Source organism: Oncorhynchus nerka, linkage group LG9a, assembly GCF_034236695.1.
Source record: "Oncorhynchus nerka isolate Pitt River linkage group LG9a, Oner_Uvic_2.0, whole genome shotgun sequence".
In the NCBI taxonomy this organism is placed as follows: Eukaryota; Metazoa; Chordata; class Actinopteri; order Salmoniformes; family Salmonidae; genus Oncorhynchus; species Oncorhynchus nerka.
Genome location: NC_088404.1, coordinates 41,212,035 through 41,237,519, shown reverse-complemented (window position 1 = coordinate 41,237,519; position 25,485 = coordinate 41,212,035). Strand labels below are relative to the sequence as shown.

At 47.7% G+C, this 25,485-nt stretch overlaps 1 protein-coding gene across 3 annotated transcripts in view; it reads left to right on the top strand.

Moving 5' to 3' along the window:
• The window catches only part of znf423 (zinc finger protein 423), a 161,076-nt gene extending 135,714 nt beyond the window's left edge, over positions 1–25,362 (top strand). For all 3 annotated transcript variants that reach the window (XM_065022612.1, XM_065022611.1, XM_029668154.2), the window contains 3 exons: positions 7,736–7,867; positions 9,636–9,751; positions 24,570–25,362. In XM_065022612.1, coding sequence (XP_064878684.1) covers positions 7,736–7,867; positions 9,636–9,751; positions 24,570–24,599 — 278 coding nt within the window. In that variant the 3' untranslated portion in view covers positions 24,600–25,362. The remainder of the gene's footprint in view (positions 1–7,735; positions 7,868–9,635; positions 9,752–24,569) is intronic.
• The last annotated feature ends 123 nt before the right edge of the window (positions 25,363–25,485 follow it).

The window sequence follows — 25,485 nt, the reverse complement described above, 5'->3', positions numbered from 1 at the left end:
AGAGCACCACTTGAAATAAATGGAGGCCCTGGGAGTGACTTGCACTTATAAAGACTTATCATATGGCAGTTTTATTGGGGCACTGATTAGAACTATTCCCACATGGGCACTTCTGAGCATTCAATTAACATTCAAAACACAAATATCTGTGCATACATTATACTCCCCGCTCATAACAATCCGTCTGGGCTGTCTGGTGTTGTTATTGTGTAAGTTTGACATTTGAAAATATCATCTCCATATTTTCCCCCTCGCTTTAACCTAGCTCTGACAGATTATTGATTGTTGGGTTTGGATCATGCAAGAAAGGCATTTCACTGGACTTCACTGGATATATATATATATTTTTCGACCCTGAGATTTAAATTGACGTATAATTTACTTTTTGATTTGCAGTTTTTTTTCTTTCATGTGGCGGTGATTATTTTTGACGTGTTCTCAAGATCCCTAAACATAATCATCTTGTCACCATATAGGCTGCTAGGTGTAAGCCGAGGACACGCAGCACTTCCAGGCTTATTTAGTTGATTATTTCCCATTTCTCTGGCGTTGGCTGGGGGTCCCTGCCTGTCTCTCTGTGTGTTGCCTCTTTATCTGTGTGTGTGGGGGGGAAATGAGAAGCAGCTCTCCCAGGGAGAGAGGCCTGGATGGACAGCGGGCGACCAGGGCTGCTGGGCAGGGGGCACGGGACTACTGCCTAAACTTGATTGGTGGAGCCCAGGTGTTGGGGAGGAGGGATGAGATGTGATTGGTTGGAGGTGGGGAATTGGTGTGAGGAAAAAAAGAGTAGTGGTTAGTAGTTCAGTAGAATGGGACTAGCAGGATTATTGAGGACCTTGTCAGAGATGCGGGGGGGGGGGGGTCTTTGAGATGAGGGATTCCAGTCCCAGAGGCTGTTGTACTATGGCTTCTGTCCTGCAGTACAGAGTGAGCAGTTTGGTCCATTTGACCTTGCAGTGTGTCAACAGACCCGATCAGAATGGAAAACCTTGGCACCCGGACATTGTGCACCTATCATGGTGGACATTTTCCCACCTTCCCCAAGTACACCAGTCTTTAGGTCACAAGCTCGCCAAAAGCGTGTCAAGCAGTGGCGGTCGGTGCAGTTTAAGATGAGGGAGGACGATCATTTTTTTATGAGTATGGCCTTATTTCTATTAAAGCATATTGGGTGACTGCCATTCATATTCCATTCACCCTGTTCAATGTAACATTGATAGGTTTAGACTACTACATGATACTCAAACTTTCCCTGTACCCATCATGACGTTGATACAACCTAGCCTATGAATGAATGTTTACAACATAGGTGCACACAGGTTGAGAGAAAGATATGAGGTGACAGACAGTGACACATTAAATAGCGCCTTGCACACTCTTGCCTGCATTTAGCTGATCTAAGGTGTAATCATTAGTCCAACAGTTGCAAACAAGCATTTCTATTGGACTAATTCAGGAATGTTTATCCTCGTCTCGTTCCGTTTGCTTCTTTTTTATACACCCCTGATCACACACAAACCATTCACTTTCATAGCCACATACGATAAGGAATGCAACAAGTTGTTTGTGTCTACCCGCTCTTCTCTTCTCACCTTTTCCCTTTGCTTATGGACTTCAGTGAACAACACATCAGCTGTCTGTAACCAACCGAAACAACCTTTCCATGCCAAACCTTCATATCATAACTGTTACACACAGCCTAAGTCGTTGTCACAATATTAGCTAAAGTAATGTCATAGTCAACATAGCTAATAGAATTAACATATTAGTAAACCCGCTACAATCATGCAGTACAGTCCGTAAGCAGTTTAGCAGTTACACCGGCGGGCCCCTGTTTTACTAATAAACCAAAAGCTTACATTGACTTGGAAGAGTTCCAGTGTTGTGTTGTCATAGCCAGCTACAGTAGCTAACATAGCATCCCTCTGTTTGAGCCGGGTGTTTTGAGTTGCATTTGCTAGCTAAGTGAAAGTGGAATAAAATACGAAATATAGCTATCGCGCTCTCTTGCTCCTCCATTTAAAAGTGGTTAAACTACAGTGCCTTGCAAAGTATTTGTCCCCCTTGGCGTTTTCCTATTTTGTTGCATCTTTGTTACAACTTGTTATTTAAATGTATTTTTATTTGAATTTCATGTAATGGACATACACAAAAGAGTCCAAATTGGTGAAGTGAAAAAAAATAACTATTCACCCCTTTTGCTATGAAGCCCCTATATAAGATCTGGTGCAATCAATTACCTTCAGAAGTCACATAGTTAGTTATATTGCACACAGGTGGACTTTATTTAAGTGTCACATGAGCTCAGTATATATACACCTGTTCTGAAAGGCCCCAGAGTCTGCAACACCACTAAGCAATGGGCACCACCAAGGAAGTGGCACCATGAAGACCAAGGAGCTCTCCAAACAGGTCAAAGTTGTGGAGAAGTACAGATCAGGGTTGGGTTATAAAAAAATATCAGAAACTTTGAACATCCCACGAAGCGCCATTAAATACATTATTAAAAAATGTAAAGAATAGGGCACCACAACAAACCTGCAAAGAGATAGCCGCCCACCAAACGGACCAGGCCAGGAGGGCATTAATCAGAGAGGCAACAAAGAGACTAAATATAACCCTGAAGGAGCTGCAAAGCTCCACAGCGGAGATTGGAGTGTCTATCCATAGGACCACTTTAAGCTGTACACTCCACAGAGCTGGGCTTTACAGAAGAGTGGCCAGAAAATCAGCCATTGCTTAAAGAAACATATAAGCAAACAGATTTGGTGTTCGCCAAAAGGTATGTGGGAGACTCCCCAAACATATGGAAGAAGGTACTCAGGTCAGAATAGACTCAAATGTAGCTTTTTGGCCATCAAGGAAAATGCTATGTGTTGGGTTGGCGCCAGACCTTTCATCATCCCGAGAACACTATCCCCACAGTGAAGCATGGTGGTGGTGGCATCATGCTGTGGGGACGTTTTCTTGCCTTGAAGAACGGGCAAAAATCCCAGTGGCTAGATGTGCCAAGCTTATAGAGACATTCCCCAAGAAACTTGCAGCTGTAATTGCTGCAAACGGTGTCTCTACAAAGTATTGACTTTGAGGGGTGAATAGTTAGGCACGCTCAACTTTTCAATTTTTTGTGATATTTCTTGTTTGTTTCACAATAAAAATTGTTTTGCATCTTCAAAGTGGTAGGCATGTTGTGTAAATCAAATGATACAAACTCCCCAAAAATCTATTTTAATTCCAGGATGTAAGGCAACAAAATAGGAAAAATGCCAAGGGGGGTGAATACTTTCGCAGCCACTGAATTGTTTTTCTCTCCGAGTTAACTAGTCACCACATTTTATGCGCTGCAGTACTCGCTAGCTGCAGCTTAGGCTTTCAGAACTAGATTAATTATTTGATCCTTTGATTGGGTGGACAACGTCAGTTCATGCTGCAAGAGCTCTGATTGGTTGAAATATGTCCTCCGGAAGTTGTCATAATTACTGTGTAAGTCTATGGAAGGTGTGAGAACCATGAGGCTTCTAGATTTTGTATTGAAGTTAATGTACCCAGAGGAGGTGCTAACCTACAGTGCTGTTGTGGCTACTGTCGACCTTCATTGCAAAACAGTTAATGTTTCACTATTTACATTTTCCTGAAATTTACTGAGGAGTATGGTCCTCCACTTCCTCCTCTGAGGAACCTCCTAGTGTCAAGGAATAGCAGAGTTTTAAACATTATTTTAATGGAGGGAGTTGGGGAGATGATAAGAGTGAGTCAGGGGGGGGGAAGAGCTGTGATTATCCAGTGTACTTTGGAAGGAGAGTTTGTCTGTTTGCATGAAGGTTGGTTTCTACTGGGTGGAGAGATCCAGCATCCTACTGTTATGTAATCTGATAGGAGATTCCAAGCCGGTCAGCTCCATATGCTGTCCACGTCTGCCAAAAATATCTGGAGCCGGAGACTCCATCACGCTTGGCCGCCGGAGAGTGCGCTCCGGAAATATTTACTACAGATAATAGGAAACGTGTGAACCAGAGCCGTGGCCAGGAGAGAGGGAGAGGAATGAAGAGAAGAATAGAGAGGGATAGTCACTAGCAGAGTCACTAAACTGGTGATAGTAGAGTAGTGAATAGTGATGACTGATGGACGAACTGGCAGACGGAGATTTTGTTTGTGTGTAAACAAGATGTTTGTGTCAGAGAGAGATTGAGTGAATGCGCATGAGAGTCTATGTGTGGGTGTTAGGAGCTCCAGGGATCAGCGCAGCATTGCAGCATTCTGTGTGTGTCTGAGAGGGAGAGTAGAGGTGGAGAGCTCTTGGGACCCCTCCAGCTCTGCAGCAGGTGTGTGTGTGTATACTCTGGCCCACATTGCCGCCCCACCACCATGGGTCAAGCTCAAAATGCCTCCGTTTCTCCCTCCTCTACCTCTGTGTTTCCATGGCAACACACCTTGAGCTAGCCCCCTAGAGGAGCCAAGCACCTCCATCTCACCCCCTCAACCACTCAGCCCTCCTGCCCCCCTCCTGCCCCCCTCCCTCTGCTCTCCCCTGGTGTATCTCTTGCCGTCCCTGCCATCAATCGCCAGGCCAGGTTTTAGGCCGCAGGGCGAGGGGAGTGGGGCCGGGGCCCTGGGGAGGCCCAGCTCCCAACCAAGGAGCTCATTTGTGTGCCATTGCACGCTGCAGGGTGTTGTGGATGGGTGGGGGAGAGGAGCCGACAGGGGGGGGGGGGCTTGTGTAGACGGGACTGTCCCCGGGGAGGGCTGTGAGTCAGGGCGCCACCTGGCTCCCTCTGGTCAATTAGCTGGAAGCACATTGGCTAAGCAGCAACAGAGGCAGCCGCCATGCCGTAGCAGTGTTTGTGCAGGATAAGGATCCTGTTCAGTTGGTGGAATAATAATTTAGGAATAATACATAAATATTGTTCCTTCACACCTTTCCTTTCTCCGTTGCTGCAAGGCCCTCAATCTCTCTATCCACCTCAGTCTGTATTCCTTTACCTTCTTTCTTTCCCTGTATCGCTCTTTCTTCTCCGCTCTCTCTTCCTCACTCTCCCATCCCCTTTCCATGTCTCACACGGTCTCTCTCTCTCTCTCCCTCTGTCTCACTCCCTCTCTCTTTCCCATTAGTGTCCTGGCAAGCCCTCATCAGTAATTCTGCGTATATGTGGCGGCGTCATGCCATTTCTCAATTAAGATGGTGCATACCTTAGGAGGTGGGGAAGGTTTTTTTCCCCCCTCTCAATCGGAGTTAAATGTTCTCCCGGTCTCTCTATCTCGCCCTCACACACTCTCTCTTCTTCTCTTCACTCTGCATACTGATCAAGCCTCTTTACAGATCAGTGTGTTTTTCCCCGTTCTTTTCTGTCCTACTCTTTCTTCCTGTTCTCCGTGTCTGATCTGTGGTGCAGATAGCTGAAGTGGGTCCTTTTGAAGGATGAAATGTCCTGTAGCTATTTAACCTCTCCCTTCTGCCATACTAATGACTGCTCTATATGCTGCTACTACCAAACATGCCTACACTCATCCAACGTGTCAAGTCTGGAAACGTCTTACTTGTGCTTAATCAATTGAACCGGTTGATGCTAGTAGTCTAATAGTCATAGAATGGCAAAGATAAGAGATCAACCACTAATAAGGATTGTATGTATGATATTCTGCATCAGTGATTTGTATAGCAGTGTAGTACAGTAGTAATTAGTAATTACTGTATATGTTATGCACTTTCTGCAAGTTGAATATAGTTTGGTTTTGTGTTCTAGTTTAGGACTCACCTTCACCAAACCTCTGCTTTCCTTCCCTCCCATCCTGCCCCAGCGTGGGCCTCCCGGGGTAGCAGCCATGCAGCTGTGTGGCCGTCTCGCGGATCAAATGCTCTCTCAGACACAAAGCGGGTCATCAGGATGTTTCAGGGTCCTGTCATCTCTCCATGGTTCCCTCCCTCCCTCCCACACACACACACACACACACACACACACACACACACACACACACACACACACACACACACACACACACAGCCCAACCAACACAGCCCCAGTCCGCTTTGTGCACGGCTCACAGCCCTCCCTCCACGCTCTGAAAGAGAGGACAGACAGAGTACACTCCCCACTCACTGATCAAAACCACTGTATTTGTCATAGAAAATACATTACTTTCGTAGGACACACACACAAAAACGCTTTGGGCCCCCTCACTCTGCGCCCCCGGCCCTTGTCAGACAGCCCAATTATCCCCCTGCTCTCTGTACTGAGCTCTGTTCTCTCTTTACTCATAGTTGCCTTCAATTCTCCTGATGTCTCCCATACATAACCCTCATTTCACCTTGGTTTTCACTTTTGGACCTGTAGGCTAGATCTATTGGTCAGTTGATGTTTATAGATCAGTATTCTATTGGTCAGTTGGTGTTTGTAGGTCAGTATTCTATTGGTTAGTTGGTGTTTGTAGGTGAGGATTCTATTGGTTAGTTGGTGTTTGTAGGTGAGGATTTTATTGGTCAGTTGATGCTGTTGATTGTGGTTGTGGCTCTAGGGTCTTCTCTCAAAGACAGTTCTGAGGGAATCTCTCTCTGTGTCTCTGAGGTTCATGAGAAATTTCATCTGCTGCTTCAATCTTGCCTCAATGTAATATTTGAATGGTAATCAACCTCCATCTCAGGGTGGTTTGGGACCGAAAGGCATCCCACCAAAACGTGATGTCTTTGAGGAAGCAGCAGCAGGGACGGGCAGAGCAAAGGAGTTCCCTCGCCAATCCCCCTAAACCCCGTCCGCACCCAGCCCCCACACCCCCCCTTCCCCTAGCCATTCAGACAGGGATTAAGTCACCCTTGTGGAGGCCTTTGAGACAGAGAGGAGATTGGAATCAGTGGAGGTGGTTTGGGTATGGGGGGGGGTCATGGGGGTGTCAGCGATGTTTGATTGAAGACTTTATCAACCCTGCGTGCCCCTGTTGCTGAGCAGCGGGGCACCTCGGGGCATGGGGGGGGCTGTCTATGGTGGGACGGCAGGGAGGCTGCCATCAGGGGGACAGAGGCGGCGGCGGTGGTGTCTTCCACGGTTCGGGACTCAGCGAGGGCTAGGATTGGGGCGCAGTGGAGGCAATATGATGGCGCGGGGGCGGGCGCGGCTCGGTCCTGTGTGACGCTCGGCCGATAAGGCGGGAGCGTAGGTACCCAGCCAGGACCCAACGCCCACCTTTCATCTGTCCCACGGCGGAGGGGGCCGCTGATGGCATTCATGCAGGCTTAAAATAGAGCGGCGAGCAGGGGGAGGGCACATAGCCCAGACCACTGGGGGTGGCAGGCAATTACCGGCCGGGAGAGAAGAGGCACTGGGAGGGGAGGGGGGGAGTGGGCCGGTCACACAGGCCAGATCTGGAGAGGATGGAGGGAAAGACGCAAGGAAGGATGGACAGCCCTCTCTTTCGGATTCAGACCTGGACCTGTTAGTGCAGGATCATGGTATCCCTCTCTGGGCTCTGTGACAGGGACATTGTGACCAAGGCAGAGGGACAGGCATGTGTTGGAGCTGTGCAACGTGCTGCAGCATGAGCAGACAGGCAAGAGAGAGGCAATGATTGAATTAAACTGCTATACTTTAGTACACAAACTTACCTGTACATGAGCTTACACTTTTCCTTTTTTGTCTGTGTATGAGTGAGAGTGTGTGTGTTTGACGATAATGTGTGTGTATAATATGTTTATCCCCGCCTTCACTTTCTGACCCTCCTTGTTGTATGGTGTGTTCTTCTTTTACAGAGGAAGGCATCAATCACGAGTGCAAGCTGTGTAACCAGATGTTTGACTCTCCGGCCAAGCTCCTGTGTCACCTGATCGAGCACAGCTTTGAGGGCATGGGCGGCACCTTCAAGTGTCCCGTCTGCTTCACAGGTGAGGGGTCGGTGTGGGGCCTCAGAGGGGGGCCAGGTGGAGGGCAGTCAAGGTGCTTGAGTGTCTGACCAACATTAACATACACACAGAGACACGATATGAACACATGTTCCACTAGATCTGAAGGCCCTCACACAAAGTTGCACTGCACTTTGTCGCCCATTGAATAGCAGAGATGCTAATACATTGACCCAGATAAATCCTCTCCATCTCCTTATTCCTCTCTCCATACCTTCCACCCTATAACCCCTCATATGGTAACATGTCGTCCTCCTCCTCCACTACTGAATTGAACTGTATTAACGATCAGTTCAGTGGGAGGTAAAGAGTTGGGTTGGAGAGAAGTCCTGTCTCAGGAAAGACATGGTAGTCCATGTAGTAAGTAGCCAATATAGAAAAAACTCACTCCATACATTGGAATTAAGTCCATTGTGCAAGAAGGTGAAAATATTATGACAAATAGCCAAGTAGACCAAGCAGACATGTTCCACAGAGGTCAACTCTGTGCCTCTGAGATGGAGAACTCAGGTCCTTTAACAGTCCTGTCGTGCTGATGGGAAAGTTAGAGTCAATGTACCCATGGTGCAACCTGGTGAGATGTCCCCCTTGAGTAGGCCAGACTCCCTGTGACATGGTCAGCTCCACTCAGTCACAGCCATAGTCATAGGGCAGGGATGGCCTAGCACAGAGACTAGCCCAGCCACAGTCGGCATGATTCCGGCACAGTCACAGCGACCATCACAGGGAACCGGCACAGGGCTGGCCAGGTGTAGCCAAGACTTTCAGGCCAAGCAGAGCGGCTCAAGGTTCTTCAGGCTTGGCCGTGGTCCCCTGTGTCTGATGTGCCCCGGATCAGAAAGGCCCTGAGAGGTCAGAGAATAAAGAGCAGGTTGAAAGAGGAGGGTAACTAATCCTCTGTGGCCGTCCGGCTGTTTTAAAGGCCCTCTGTACGTGTCCTCCGAGTTAAGCAGCCTCTCCAGGCAGCAGGCTCAAAGTCACATTGGACTTCTAGCTCCGCTGTGGGAGTCAGAAATCATTATAGACACTGAGACACAGAAATGGCTGACCGCAGCTGAGACTAAATGTTGTCTGTCTTTATCCATTGTCTTCTGCCTGTTCTCTTCCTGTTTGTCTGTCTGTCTGCTTTTTTGTATGTTTCTCTATCAATTGGACATCGCCAATCCCTCGCTGTCAGTCTGAGTCTACTTGCTTATATGTCTGTCTGTCGGTTTCTGTTAGTCTGTCTGCATCAGAAGCTCAGACCATGAAGCAGCCCCCCGTCTCCCTCTCAACAGTTGTTTGGTTGTGTTCTCCCCCCACCCTCACTCCCTTCCCCCACAGGTACACAACACTCTTTAAAAAAAGTTTAACTCTATTCCTGTGCGGGTTATGAATAAGTAAGGGGATGCTGCTCCTTTGGGGAGGGTTAATAATTCAGACTCTCCACACACACACACAGCAAACTTAAGTTTACTGAAACAAAGCAGAAAAAACCCGGCTGCCTCCCCATCTCTCCATATCTAATCCCCTCCCTGCCATCGCTCTTTTCTCTTTATGTTTATATTTACGCTGTTGAAGTTGTTGTTTTAGTGCAATGAGTGTCTTTCCCTCACCTCTGTATTTGCACGGAGAGCGACAGATTCCCACTTTTCCTCCATAGTTCATTCAGTAACCTAGCTCACTGTTTAGCATAGCTCTGCCATGTCACTGGTCTTTTTCATCCGAAAACCAATAACCTAACACGCCCTCTCCTTCTCCCCACCCACAGTCTTTGTCCAGGCCAATAAGCTGCAGCAGCACATCTTTGCCGTCCACGGTCAGGAGGACAAGATCTACGACTGCTCCCAGTGTCCACAGAAGTTCTTCTTTCAGACTGAGCTCCAGGTCAGTACTAACTACATATAGACACAGACTGATGTCATCTCCCAGCAGCATCTCTGCCAGGCACCACTCAACCAATATAATGTGAAATCATATGATCTGACTTCAATAATAATTGCTCCTAACGGAGTAAGTAGGTTATCAATATTTTTTGTCTACCTTGTTTAATGGTCTTCATTACCAGGATTCCATTGCAGTCTTGGACTCAGGGTATACCTGAATATGTTTTGTGGTATGGGTTGATTAATGATTTGAAGAGAAAATGTGTAACTTCCTTATGGGCATGATTAGACCCCAGTGCACTGCGAATCAATCCGCTCTCCTGCTGGGTTCTTTGTAACCCAATATTAGACCTCTGATTAATCATTTAATGAATGAATGAGATTAGGTCTAAGGGCATTCCATAGCGACTTCATTCGAGATGATAACTCATGGTCAAATGACTGTACCTGCGTAGCATGTGTCCCGCGTGCGGAGCTACATCCATAATGGTCGACGTTCTGGTGGAGCGTTGCCGTTTGATCAGAAAACGATGAAACCCAGTGTTTAGATGCTACCCTCCCTCCCAAAATCTACAGCTCATATGGATGGCAATGTTTTGTTCTCGCTTTGCACACACACGTTTCCTCTACTTCCCCTCTGGGGCAGCATGGTGCACATTGCAAGGCTGATTAGCTAGACAAACAGGTGTGAAACACAGACTGGTGTGTGCGCAAAGTGAGAACACAACATGGAATCCATGTTTTGGTTTTGATTTGGGGGGTGGTAGAAACTAACAATTGGATTACATTTTTTCCTGGGCACCGCTTAGCCATGCAGACGACGACCTCCCAATCGGAACCATCTACCGATTATGGGTATAGCTTCGGGAAGTGGGAAAGCATCGCCAAACAGGCACAGACACAGGTCGGCAAATAACTTGCAAGTGTTATACTGCTAGACAGAGATACAGTATACTGTACAATCTCTGTCTAGAAGCTGGGCTAGGCCCTCTGGTGTGCGCACACACACACCTCCCCTGATGCGCATACACACACACACCCCTCCCCTGACGCACACACACCCCTCCCCTGACGCAAACACACACACCTCCCCTGACGCACACGCACACCTCCCCTGATGCACACGCACACCTCTCCTGACGCACACACACACCTCCCCTGACGCACACACACACCTCCCCTGACACACACACACCTCCCCTGACGTACACACACACCTCCCCTGACACACATACACATACCTCCCCTGACACACACACACCTCCCCTGACACACACACACACACACCTCCCCTGAGGCACACACGCACCACTCCCCTGACGCACACACACACCTCCCCTGACACACACACACCTCTCCTGACACACACACACACACCTCCCCTGATGCACATACACACCCCTCCCCTGACACACACACACCTCCCCTGACACACACACACACACCTCCCCTGAGGCACACACTCACACCTCCCCTGACGCACACGCACACCTCCCCTGACGCACACGCACACCTCCCCTGACGCACACGCACACACACACCTCCCCTGAGGCACACACTCACACCTCCCCTGACGCACACGCACACCTCCCCTGACGCACACACACACCTCCCCTGACACGCACACACACACCTCCCCTGACACACATACACACACCTCCCCTGACACACACACACCTCCCCTGACACACACACACACACCTCCCCTGAGGCACACACACACACCTCCCCTGACGCACACACACACTTCCAGGAAACCATTACCATAGTGAGAGGCCATCATTTAGGTGCCCAGCCTGGTCTCATAGACTAGATGTAACACAGTAAACGAAAATCAAGGACACTCCATGCAGTATGATATGTTACGATTGGTATGGTTACATAAGACAGATGGTTACTTAAGGCAAAAACAAAAGGAGGGTGGTTGGTTGGGGTCAATAGGTGGGCGTATAACGTGAACGTCTAGAAACCCAAAGGCTGCGTGTTTTAATCTCATCACGGACAGCTTTAGCATTTTAGCTAATTAGCAACTTTGCAGCTTACTACTTTCTAACTACTTAGCATGTTAGCTCACCCTTCCCCTGGCCTAGCTAATGTTAACTAACCCTTCCCCTGGCCTAGCTAATGTTAACTAACCCTTCCTCTGGCCTAGTTAATGTTAACTAACCCTTCCTCTGGCCTAGTTAATGTTAACTAACCCTTCCTCTGGCCTAGTTAATGTTAACTAACCCTTCCCCTGGCCTAGCTAATGTTAACTAACCCTTCCCCTGGCCTAGCTAATGTTAACTAACCCTTCCTCTGGCCTAGCTAATGTTAACTAACCCTTCCCCTGGCCTAGCTAATGTTAACTAACCCTTTCCCTGGCCTAGTTAATGTTAACTAACCCTTTCCCTGGCCTAGCTAATGTTAACTAACCCTTCCCCTGGCCTAGCTAATGTTAACTAACCCTTCCCCTGGCCTAGCTAATGTTAACTAACCCTTCCCCTGGCCTAGCTAATGTTAACTAACCCCTCCCCTGGCCTAGCTAATGTTAACTAACCCTTCCTCTGGCCTAGCTAATGTTAACTAACCCTTCCTCTGGCCTAGCTAATGTTAACTAACCCTCCCTCTGGCCTAGCTAATGTTAACTAACCCTCCCCCTGGCCTAGCTAATGTTAACTAACCCTTCCCCTGGCCTAGCTAATGTTAACTAACCCTTCCCCTGGCCTAGCTAATGTTAACTAACCCTTTCCCTGGCCTAGTTAATGTTAACTAACCCTTTCCCTGGCCTAGCTAATGTTAACTAACCCTTCCCCTGGCCTAGCTAATGTTAACTAACCCTTCCCCTGGCCTAGCTAATGTTAACTAACCCCTCCCCTGGGCTAGCTAATGTTAACTAACCCTTCCCCTGGCCTAGCTAATGTTAACTAACCCTTCTCCTGGCCTAGCTAATGTTAACTAACCCTTCCCCTGGCCTAGCTAATGTTAACTAACCCTTCTCCTGGCCTAGCTAATGTTAACTAACCCTCTTCCTGGCCTAGCTAATGTTAACTAACCCTCTCCCTGGCCTAGCTAATGTTAACTAACCCTCTCCCTGGCCTAGCTAATGTTAACTAACCCTTCCCCTGGCCTAGCTAATGTTAGCTAACCCTTCCCCTGGCCTAGCTAATGTTAGCTAACCCTTCCCCTGGCCTAACTAATGTTAGCTAACCCTTTTAGCTAACCCTAAACTTGACCCTTTAACCTAACTCCTAACCCTTCCCCTGGCCTAGCTAATGTTCGCCACATCGTAACATATCTTAAATATTGCAAATTCGTAACATAGTACGAATTGTAATTCAGAACATATCATCTGAAATGGATGATGGACGTTCACAAATGATTGCATACCAAATGTAACATATGATACTAATTTGAGTGTCTCGGATTTTCTTTTTACTCTGCTATGTCTACCCGAGTCCACGTTGCGCAACCACATACTTAAATATATATTAGTTCACCCACACTTATACTAACTCGTTCTGTTTTAGAAACAGAACACTGACACACAATAATGTCCAGATCCAGCCACCCCTCCCCTCCATCAGGTTGACTTCCCTCCCTCCGTCCCCTCCTCTCCTTCCTCCCACCCTCTCCTGGCAGGGTTCTGGCCATGTTGGGTCATTAGGATCCAGACAGATCGAGGAGGACCCAGCTCTGTATAACTCACTCAAGAGTGGGTCCAGTGGGCAGCTGGGGTCAGCGTTATTCTGCCCTGCCCGTGGCTGGATCCATCATCCTGAGAAATGAGCTACAGGCTAGAGGATGGACCCACCCAGCCGCCTGCTACTAACACACCCCCCTCCCACTCTTCCTCATGTGGCTCCTTCCCGCTCCACTAGGGTGGATGGTTGAGGAGAGGGTCTGTGTGTATGCTAGCCCTGGGAGTGAGCTTCCCGTGAGCTTAATGTCCAAATAATATCAATGGCTCCATTTTGGGGCTATGACCTAAATCTCCTGACCGGTCCACAGAGCCCTCAAGCCCCCCCCCCCTCCCCTCCCCCTTCCGTGACAGTGATGTAGGGCCGGCGGCAGTGGGCATATGGCCGGTCAGTCCATTTAGCAGCAGGAGGAGTGCTGGACCCTGTCGGTCACTGTCTGCCTCACCCCGAGGCCGAGCGACTGAGAGATAAACACCAGCCGATCGCACAGTGTGGCACGGCCCCCTCTTGTGCCTCTCCACCTTTCCACACTCCTCCATTTTCCTCCCTTCCTTCCATCCTGGCCGCACCTCTCCCCTCCTGACCGGGTCACACCGTCAATAGTAAGTCATTTTCCTCTCTGAGCTTCTTTAAGTAGGACCACTCACTCCATCACCAAGCTAGGAACACCACACTCACATGGCCACAGCAGCATCCTCTGATGAGTGTGAATCCTTCTTCCATTTCCTGGCCCTGTTCCATATCTGAGCATTGACTCCTACTAACCACCCCCACCCGCCAGCCCACCGCTCTGCCTGTCCCCAAGAAGAGCAGGTCTAAGTGGGGGAGATGGAGTGGTCTGAGTGGGGGATGTGGGCTGGTCGTGGAGGTTAGTGGTGAGGCTGGTTGTTGTGGTGTTTGTGTTTAATGAGGTCTGAATGGATGGCTGGCCTGGGCTGTGCCGTGCTTGGGGTTCCCTACCCCAGCCCTCTGAGGGCTCACCCAGGGCCACCCTCCTTTAATCCTTCAGCCTTCCCACGAGCCTTTGGTGGGACACGTCACTGCATCATCCTCTCTCCCTCATGGCCACCTATCCTACCTCCCTTACTTTTCTGAACTCTCTTGCTTTTGCCTCCCTCTCTTTCTTTCTCTCTATCCTAGTCCCATATGTACCAGCCCCCATGTATATTTTAGCCCCTCTCAGCTCCTCTCTCCTCTAGTCCTTTGTGCCTCTCCCCAGTGCCCCATAAATAGTCCAGACGTAAGCCGGTAAATAAGTGATACTTATTGTCCCTGATCAGCACTGCTATACCCAACCTGCCAGATCTGGATTCCTTTACTGGAAACTTCAGAGACTTGGCTTTTTTGTGGTTGTTGTTTGTCTCCCCCAGGTGCCTTAGAGCCTCCACCTCCCTGTCTCACCCTTCTGTGGTCTGCTGTCATTGGCTGACCACATGGTTGAGCTTTACACTATGCTGGTTAATTCAACCCTCAGGGGGGCGCTGGCGCTCCCCACCCAGGCCAGCACACCCCCTCTGTTGGCATGTGTGTACACTATTTCCTTTAGCACTAGTAAATATTTAACTCCCGTCAGCAGTTTGGAATGGGATGGGATGGGGGGAAGGAAGGAGGGGGGTCCTCTGGCTTGTTTGTTTGTTGATTCCTCCTCCCTCTACATCCCGAAAGTGTTGAATATTTAAGTGCAGTGCATTCTCACACAATGCTCTTATAATGGTAGGAGCTGGGGTTTGGGTCTTAGAGCAGAGAAGGCACACACACGATTAACATGCAGTGTCTGATCTCTCGGTCTGCCTTGTTTGATTGGACAAGTTGTGCACTGAGCAGTGTCTTTGTTAGCCTCGTGTATGTTCACGTTAGGAAATGTGTCTGTTTTAGATTGCGTTGCGCTATGGAGTCTAAGTAGTGCTTTCTTTAATAGTCCTTGTCTATGCTCGCTGCCGTAGCTATGCTACAGTGTGTCAATATTGTAGTGTGTCTCTCTGAACTAAGGATGTGTTTTTGGATATGTGTGTAGGTGGCTGGGGAGTCCTTAGTTTGATCACCATGGCGTGCCACAGTGTGGAGGCAAGATATGATCTAGGTGTCCCAGTGGCGGTGTCTGGTTGAGTCCCAGCTGCCCCGCTGTGCAGAGTGTCGCTCCATGTTATTAGAATGGGGACCAGGGGGGCTCTCTGCAGACCCCCCCCGCTCCCTCCCGCAAGCTGATTGGCCAGCTCAGAGAGATGCAGTCTAGGGACTGCATGCACCACATACAGGATACAGCTGTCTGGCTTGGCATACCTGTCTGTCTGAGCTGCACCGCAGAACACTATGGTCCACTGTGGTAGCCTACACTGGTCTAGTGATCAGGCAGTGGTGTGAAGCTGTGGTCACGGTATTAATGGTATTGTATTTTTCAGCTCAATAATCACGTTAATTGTACAGCAACAACACTTAAGGAGGTGAGAACAGGGATTTTGAGTTGTGCTTGGAAAGAGGGTTAAAGGGGGGTGAGAACAGGGATTTTGAGTTGTGTTTGGAAAGAGGGTTAAAGGGGGTGAGAACAGAGATTTTGAGTTGTGCTTGGGAAAAGGGTTAAAGGGGGGGGTGAGAACAGGGATTTTGAGTTGTGCTCGGGAAAAGGGTTAAAGGGGGTGGGGGTGAGAACAGGGATTTTGAGTTGTGCTTGGGAAAAGGGTTAAAGGGGGGGGGTGAGAACAGGGATTTTGAGTTGTGCTTGGGAAAAGGGTTAAGGGGGGGGTGAGAACAGGGATTTTGAGTTGTGCATGGGAAAAGGGTTAAGGGGGTGAGAACAGGGATTTTGAGTTGTGCTTGGGAAAAGGGTTAAAGGGGGGTGAGAACAGGGATTTTGAGTTGTGCTTGGGAAAAGGGTTAAGGGGGGTGAGAACAGGGATTTTGAGTTGTGCATGGGAAAAGGGTTAAGGGAGGGGGAGGGGTGAGAACAGGGATTTTGAGTTGTGCTTGGGAAAAGGGTTAAGGGGGGTGAGAACAGGGATTTTGAGTTGTGCATGGGAAAATGGTTAGGGGGTGAGAACAGGGATTTTGAGTTGTGCTTGGGAAAAGGGTTAAAGGGGGGTGAGAACAGGGATTTTGAGTTGTGCTTGGGAAAAGGGTTAAAGTGGGGGGGGGTGAGAACAGGGATTTTGAGTTGTGCTTGGGAAAAGGGTTAAAGGGGGGGGTGAGAACAGGGATTTTGAGTTGTGCATGGGAAAAGGGTTAAGGGGGGGTGAGAACAGGGATTTTGAGTTGTGCTTGGGAAAAGGGTTAAAGGGGGAGAACAGGGATTTTGAGTTGTGCTTGGGAAAATGGTTAAAGGGGGTGAGAACAGGGATTTTGAGTTGTGCATGGGAAAAGGGTTAAGGGGGGTGAGAACAGGGATTTTGAGTTGTGCATGGGAAAAGGGTTAAGGGGGGGTGAGAACAGGGATTTTGAGTTGTGCATGGGAAAAGGGTTAAGGGGGGGTGAGAACAGGGATTTTGAGTTGTGCATGGGAAAATGGTTAGGGGGGTGAGAACAGGGATTTTGAGTTGTGCTTGGGAAAAGGGTTAAAGGGGGGGGGTGAGAACAGGGATTTTGAGTTGTGCTTGGGAAAAGGGTTAAAGGGGGGGTGAGAACAGGGATTTTGAGTTGTGCTTGGGAAAAGGGTTAAAGGGGGGGGTGAGAACAGGGATTTTGAGTTGTGCATGGGAAAAGGGTTAAGGGGGGTGAGAACAGGGATTTTGAGTTGTGCTTGGGAAAAGGGTTAAAGGGGGGAGAACAGGGATTTTGAGTTGTGCTTGGGAAAATGGTTAAAGGGGGGTGAGAACAGGGATTTTGAGTTGTGCATGGGAAAAGGGTTAAGGGGGGGGGGTAAGAACACCCTCTGCATAGAACATGGAACAACCTCTGCACAGAACATGGAACAACCTGCAGACCTCTGAGGAGATGGAACAGGAACATACTGTCATCCCTCACATCCTCCGCCCCAGGACATGTTTAAGTTGTTTACCTGTTTCTGTGTGTTTTGTTTTTGTTCCCGAACTCCCGCACTGCGAAAGAAACTCAGACAAATTTGAGTGAGGTGAATTCAAATGAAAAACGCTCTACATGGGGTGAGCTAATCTTCTGAGGGAATCAAGACATTCACATCCTGTCGTCTTACCATGGTGTGTGTGTGTGTGTGTGTGTGTGTGTGTGTAAGCATTATTTGCTACAAGCCTCTGAAAGGGACTCTTTGAATAAGGGTTGTTGACTAAAGATCCAATGACACCCTGTATAATACCCACACACACATTCCCCATAGAGATTCTGTCACAAACCTCCCCCTCATGAAACAACCCTACTTAAGTGATATGAAGAGAGAGGGAGGAAGAGAGAGGGAGACCATGGCTGCCCTGGTGCCCGGAGAGATGAGGTGTCTGGTAGAAATTGAATAATTTAGGGGCCAGCGTGGAAGTGGGGAGAGAAAGGCTGGGACAAAGAGGAGGGAGATCCATCGGGATTGAATCAACTATTCTATCTCCTTCCCCTCTCCATCCCTTCTCTATCTGTCTGTTACATTCCATGATTTGTATTCTATGAGAGAGAGAGAGGGAGAGAGTGAAGGGGGAAGGAGGAAGGGAAGGGGGGCAGTTCTCTCCTCCTGGAACCTGTCCCTGTTTGTGTGTCTGCCTCCACAGAGCAAAGCATCGTACCTAGTCAGACATGACAGTTTAACTGAGAACTGTTGTCGCGGTACAGGACTAGCGCTGTATGGTGCGGTGTCGTTCCACTCATGCCAAAACAGGAGCGGAACTGTCATGGCTGTGACAGTGACGTATGAGCCGGGGTATTGTCCCTGAGTGGGTTCTCCTGGCACAGTGTAAAGACGTGGTTACACTGTGATCTTATTTGATCAACCACAAATATGTGGATTACGTCACTAGATCAACATCATACATCACCACACTGGTGGTTTGGTAATGGTATTTTCTTTCTTTCTCTCTCCCTCTCTCTCGCTGTCATTCTCTTGGTCTCTTTATCTCTGTCGTTCTCTTTCTCCATCTCTCCCTCTCTCTCTCTGTCATTCTCTCTCTCTCTCTCTCTCTCTCTCTCTCTCTTTCTCTCTCTCTCCCTCTCTCTCTCTTTCTCTCTCTCTCTCTCTCTCTCTCTTTCTCTCTCTCTCTCTCTCTCTCCCTCTCTCTCTGTCATACTCTTGGTCTCTTTATCTCTGTCGTTCTCTTTCTCCATCTCTCCCTCTCCATCATAGAGAACACATAGGATGGGGTCTTTTACACCCTGATGTTCTCCGTTCAGCAGCTGGAGGCTGACACAAACACACTCTATAAATCACACACACCACTGACAGCTCACAGTTGCACCATCAACCCTTCCTCACGCTCTCCTCTCTGTAAAATGTTCCCATCTCTCTCTCTTTCTCTCTTTCTCTCTTTCTCTCTCCCCTCTGGGTGATCATATTTGTGACACCACAAAGCGCACCACATCAAACCCCTCCCCTCACCCCTCTCTGTGCACTTTTGTTCCCTACTCTTAGCTTTCCCCCTCAGTTTAGGGTGCATTGTAATCAAATTGGCGGGCTCCCTGGGGGCCTGTGTGGATTGGGTCTGTTATGACAGTGACACGGAAAGGGAATGGGAGTGTGCTTTAGTGATCAGGCCCGGGCGGGCTGGGAGAGCGAATGGGAGAGCAGCGCTGCATGTCTCTCTGTACTCTGTCACCCATGGCACAGTCCGTCTGGGGCCCCTGAGCTCATCTGGCACTAGGTACTCCACTACGCCCCATAGAGCCTGTACAGCCACAGGCCCCCTCTCTGTTCTCTCTCTGGGTGTACATGTTCTTATCATATGGTGTATATAAGTGCACATGTTCTTATCATATTGTGTATGCAAACCAATAAATATTTGAGGGGATATTCTCACACAGTAACACAACACTCATATTGTATTTTAGAGGGTATGCCAGTCAACAGTTGGATCAGGAGGTCATGGTAGGTGTGTTATTTTATTAGCCTATACAGGGGGATGATGAGGGACTGAACCCCATAGCTGTGTAGGCCAAGGAGAGATTCATTACTGGCACCAGCTGAATCAGGCCTATTTTCTGTAATTTAGCTGAAGCTATTTCAACTAGGATGTTATAGTAGGTCTAACTAGGTGAGTGTGTTTCTATGTGGTTTTGTCTTATGGCTAACCAGTTCTGTGAGTGTTTGTGTGTGTGAGTCTTTCGGATGCGCTTGTCTCTGAGTCTGAGCTTGGCTTTACTGAAGGATAGCAGCAGGGGAGGGAAGTCCCCCTTGGGTGACAGGGTGGGGGCCAGGGGGGAGGATGGCGAAACAGGACATGTCAGGAGAACGGGCACATTTATTGGGTGGGTTGGGAGGTTAAGGAGAGGCGGGGGGAGGAAAGAGGGAATACAGGGGGAGGGCAGGGGGGCGTTTATTTGTAGCACACTCCCCAGTGAGTTTCCTGTCTCTCGGAGGTGAAAACCTGGGAACATATGAAGCTTTAAGACAGCCCATCTGTTAGTCTCCGGCCCTTGGAAGACTGTCAGCGGTCTAAAAATAAGGCATACTAAAGTGCACCGGGCGGCAAAGGTGGATTTTAATTTAGTGTTAAAAACAGAGCAGAGAGGGACAGGCTAGCGTCCTAAGAGTAGAGCCTCTCCCAGATTAATACAAATGTAATAACTCAAATATAGTCGTTGCATAAGTATTCACACACCTTTGTTTTTTAGATCACATAATCATTTATATTGGCTCACTGTGTGAAATAATAGGGGTTGAAATTATTTTTTGAATGACTACTCCTTCCTCTGTCCCCCATACATGCAACATCTGTAAGGTCCCTCAGCCAAGTATTGCATTTCAAGTACAGATTCGACTACAAAGACCAGGGAGCTTTTCGAAAGCCTCATAACGAAGGGTAGTGATTGGTATACAGGTAATAATAACAAATCAGACATTGGATATCTCTTTAAGCATGGTCAAGTTAATAATGATGCTGTGGATGATGTATTAAACCACCTAAACGCATCAAAGATGTAGTCGTCCTTCTGAACTGCAGGAAGGAAACTGCTCAGGGATTTCACCATGAGGCCATTGGTGATTTTAAAACCGCTATGGCTGTGATTGGAAGAAAACAAATGAGGATGGATCAACAACATTGTAGTGACTCAATAATGACCTAAATGACAGAGTCGAAAGAAGAATAAAAAGTAGTACAAAACATGCATATGTACGCAATGTGGCACTAAAGTAATACTGCAAGAAAACACAGCAAAGGAATACATACTTTTTGGGCTAAATGCAAAGCCTTCTAGGAAACGCATCACTGAGTAACTGCCTCCTTATTTTCAAGTAGCGTCTATGGAGGAACTTTGAATGGTTTTTGGACTTCTGAGAGTTGGCTTAAAGTTGGACCAGAGCTAGCTCGCTAACAAGCGTGTGTGTGCAGAGCGGCACCTGAATTAAAAACACCTCTTACCTTTTTAATAGTTAATAAATCCAATGTGAAACGTGATAAATATAGTGTCCGCAATTATCATTGAAAAAATGTATCAATTTTTCTCAAATGAAACATTTCTCCCTCATTTCTGAATCACACTTGTAATGTCAGCAGGCTCCAGTAGCTTTATGTAACGTCGGCAGGCTACAGTAGCTTTATGTAACGTCAGCAGGCTACAGTAGCTTTATGTAACGTCAGCAGGCTCCAGTAGCTTTATGTAATGTCAGCAGGCTCCAGTAGCTTTATGTAACGTCAGCAGGCTACAGTAGCTTTATGTAATGTCAGCAGGCTCCAGTAGCTTTATGTAACGTCAGCAGGCTACAGTAGCTTTATGTAACGTCAGAAGGCTCCAGTAGCTTTATGTAACGTCAGCAGGCTACAGTAGCTTTATGTAACGTCAGCAGGCTCCAGTAGCTTTATGTAACGTCAGCAGGCTACAGTAGCTTCATGTAACGTCAGCAGGCTACAGTAGCTTTATGTAACGTCAGCAGGCTCCAGTAGCTTTATGTAACGTCAGCAGGCTACAGTAGCTTTATGTAACGTCAGCAGGCTACAGTAGCTTTATGTAACGTCAGCAGGCTACAGTAGCTTCATGTAACGTCAGCAGGCTACAGTAGCTTTATGTAACGTCAGCAGGCTACAGTAGCTTATGCTTCGGAAGGGGAAAGGGCAGGTTGCCTGCACACACACTGCCGAAGATTTTCAGCTGGCGGAGTGAGGGCTTTGCATAGGCACCTTGTTGCGTTTTTTGTGAGACTGAAAAAAATACTTTACTTTCATTCCCAGTTCTGATTCTGTTCCTTGAAAAATGTCGTTATTTTCCGGTTTTCGGTTCTGTTCCCTGAACCGGTTCCAACCCCTAGTGTACAGAACAGTCGATTCCTGTGTTTGCTAAAGGACACCTAGTGAACTGACATGTTTGAGTCTCCCCATTCCTCCCTGCTCCCCAGGGGGCGCCACAAAACCAGGAGCCGGGAGGGGCCAGGGGGCCCTGCGGCGGCGCATCAGGCGCCTTATTGAAAGTGACATGATGGCAGCCCTGTCCAGGTTCTCACGCGTTGTTAACATGGTTAGAAAAAGCACCGTGTTGGAAACATAGATTTGATTTTCCTTTATCTTTATCTCCTGCCTCCCCTCCCTTACCGTGTGTGTGCAGCAGTCTCTGCATTAGTAATGCGACTGGGCCATATTTCCCATGAGCCCACAGCTCGGCAGGATTTAGCCTCTCTTTTATAACCAGTTTAGGAAAACAATGACAGCGTTGATATTGACTGAGCAGTGAGGGGCTGTTCTGTCCACTGCATAGACTCCCCCTGCAGAGGGGTGCTGTTCCATCCATCACACAGTGTCCCCCTGCTACACGGTGACATGAGAGCAGGCTCTCTCCATTTAGTTTGATGGTACAATACAAAGAGATAACAATGTCAGTGATGTCTTGCCTTTGTTAGTACAGTGGCTAGGTTATCTTGTACACTAGATGTCTTTGTCTCGGCTGTGGTTAGATGTTTAATAATGTGGAGTTGGCTAGAGATATGATGCAGTCCAAGACAGGGAGGAGGAGGTTGTTTCAGGATCAATTACTGTCTTGATTGGTTCTTAAGGTTGTAGGGGTTTAAGTGATAGATTGTCAGGTACTGTATTGGGGTGATCCTCTGTGAGATGACGGGGTGTATTTTTGGTCTCCGTCTCCACTTGTTTAAAGAGCAGGGCCCTTGATCTCCTCATCCTGGAGAATATATCAATTACAGCTGCAAAGGACTGATGTCACACTGAGAGTCATTATCAGATTCAGAGACGCACGCCATTCGCCCCATCGATTGCCTGCGGCGTGATCAATACTCCTGCCCCTGACGCCGCTTTCAAATGAAGAGCGCTAACTAAGACCAGCATCACAGTGTGTACGTTAACACTGAGTGACAAATTAAACAAGTGCTACTTGTTGTGTGTGAGTGCGTGTTTGTGTGTGTCTGTGAAACGGTGTGTCCATCCTATGGAATGTGCAGCAGTGTAGGTGAGGGTGTTTGTGTGGCTACTTTCTCCACTGCTCTCCCTAGCTGTGCTGTTTCCATCAGGCCACTGCGGTGCTTGTGTAACCCGGGACCCAAGGGAGTAGCCACTGCCTCTCAATCCCATCTTTCTGCAAATCAATACATACCAGCAAAACCCTAGAAACCTTGGGGGAAACATGCACTCACACTCTCTCTCTCTCTCTCTCTCTCCTCTCTCTCCTCTCCCTCCCTCCCTCACACTCACACACACACACACATAAACACATTCCCTTACTAAGATAAGACAAGACCGCATCACAAAAAGCAAGCACAGATACAACTGACATGTGCATTTACGTGATGATGATGACATCCAGATCTAGTATTCTGTTTTGTCTAAAATGTTCCTCCTCCCCTCTGGCTGGAGCTCTCCAGTCTGTTGTGGTCTGACTAACAGGAGAAGCAGGCAGAGGAAGAGCCAATCCTGACCTCTGCTGGAGGAGGGCAGAACTGCAGGCGGTGTGGCTCAGAGAGAGAAGTGGTTTGCTCTCATAATGGGGTCAGTGGCTCCCAGTGAGATACGGCTCCTCACTGGAGAGCCTCCCTTGTGCGTGTTCTTGCTCACATACGTGGGGGAGGGGCACAGGAAAAGAGGGAGGGATAGAGCAAGAGAGACTAAAAGAGAAAAAGAAAGACTGGCTCTGAACGGCTGCAATCAGACAGTTGAAGGCTTTAAGACCTGGACTGGGCGCTTGGCCTCCTCTACTGAACTAGTGCAGCCTGGCTCTGCCAACAGTCGTGTGCAAAATATGTGCACCAAGATAAGGCCCAAAGAATAAGAATAAGCATTTATCAACGGAAAACCATGTTTAATCCTACAGATTTTCCACCCTTTTCTTTTTTCATAGTGGTGCACAAAAACATGGGCCTATCTTTCTGTGAGAGATTAATCTTGGAAAGCAGCTTTTAGCAAGAAGAGGGGGATGATTGCTGAGCTTTCCCTGGGAATTGGGTTTATGGTCCAGGGGAGAGCGCAGAGGAACCAGCCAGCCTACCAGAAATCTCCCTAACACACATGCCTCTGGGAGCCCGATATCTGCTGTGATTGAAAATGTAACTCTTCACATCATATCTGGTTTGGTTTGTGAAGTTATATCCTCTGGTTGAGGTGTGCATAGAATCTAAGCTCCTGCAGTTGTTTCTGGGGGTGTTGTGAATTTAGTTTTGATAAAGGTCTTTTGTGCGTTTTTATTATGAATTTATGTGTTGCGCTCGAGAGCCGTTGGAATGTGGGCCTCATAAGGTATTGAGATGGTGTTTTCAAATATTTATAAGAATATCAGAAGGGATGCATGCCTCATAAATCTGAATAAACAAATCATTGTTTCATGTTGCCATGGATTAATATAATATGACTGTTTTGTTTATCTGCAGCTCTATGTAAGATGAATAGAAATGTGTGTGTGTGTGTGTGTGTGTGTGTGTGTGTGGAGAGCAGGTAGTTCATGTTACAGGAGGCTGGGGCCATCCGATGGACAGACAGACATGACGGTTGTGTATAAAGATAGGGATAGCGTGAGGGGGTAGGTGGCTGTGGGGGCTCGGAGGTGTGGGCACGTAGCTTATTATTTCTCTCCTCATGTGTTCTCCTCTCCTCTCTTCCCTTCCAGAACCACACACTGAGCCAGCACGCGCAGTGAGACTGGGCCCGGCAGGACTCCCGGCTCAGCCCAGAACCCCGACCCAGGCCCGGTGGGGGAGGACCATTTCAACATCACAGCCAATCAAAGTGTCATTTGCTACTCACATGTAAAACTCTAAGGATTCCGCCACCAGGCGCAGCTATTACGAGCAGTGGGGAATGAATATTAATGGGATATGCTATTAAAAAAGAAAAGGAGAGAAAAAAGGATATTAAGGAGAGAAAAGGTATTGTACGTGCAGTATTTTTTATCGTCCCTGCTTCCCGGTTGTGAGGTTTTTTTTAACGAAAGAAAAAAACGGGAGAGAAAAATAAACGCCTCTTGTCTGATTTTAGTCTCTAGAAATGCTTCCCTTGGCCTCTGTTGCTTCTTGTATCAAACTTCAGAGGTGCCAAATCTTTTTTACTTTTTTCTTTGCATACGTTTTCTTCTTTTTCGTTTTTGTACCTTGCAGTAACTAGGTACTTGTGCTGTGTTGTGATTGTTTGCTAGTCGTAATATTTCTGCGTTTTCCTCCTTTTTATTATTATTGTTACATATTTTCTTTTTTGTAATTACAAAATAAAAAGACATAAAACAAAATAAAGTTGAGAAAAACACAATGGTTTGATTGGATTTTCCAATCTAGGGACCTAAAGGTTATTGTAAAAATGATCAATTTCAGTGAAACTGGATGAAGTCTGCTTTTTAAATGTGAATTAACCAGAATGCAACTACTACAGTCAAAAATGACAAATAAATCAATCACAAATAAAGGGAATGCGTGTGTATGTGTGTCTTGTTTTTCTAATGAAAGTCAGCGAGGTACCCTGGAGAGAACAACACACCTTCACTACAGCATGCGCTCACTGTAAACCTAATGATTTCATCTTTTACACTCCAT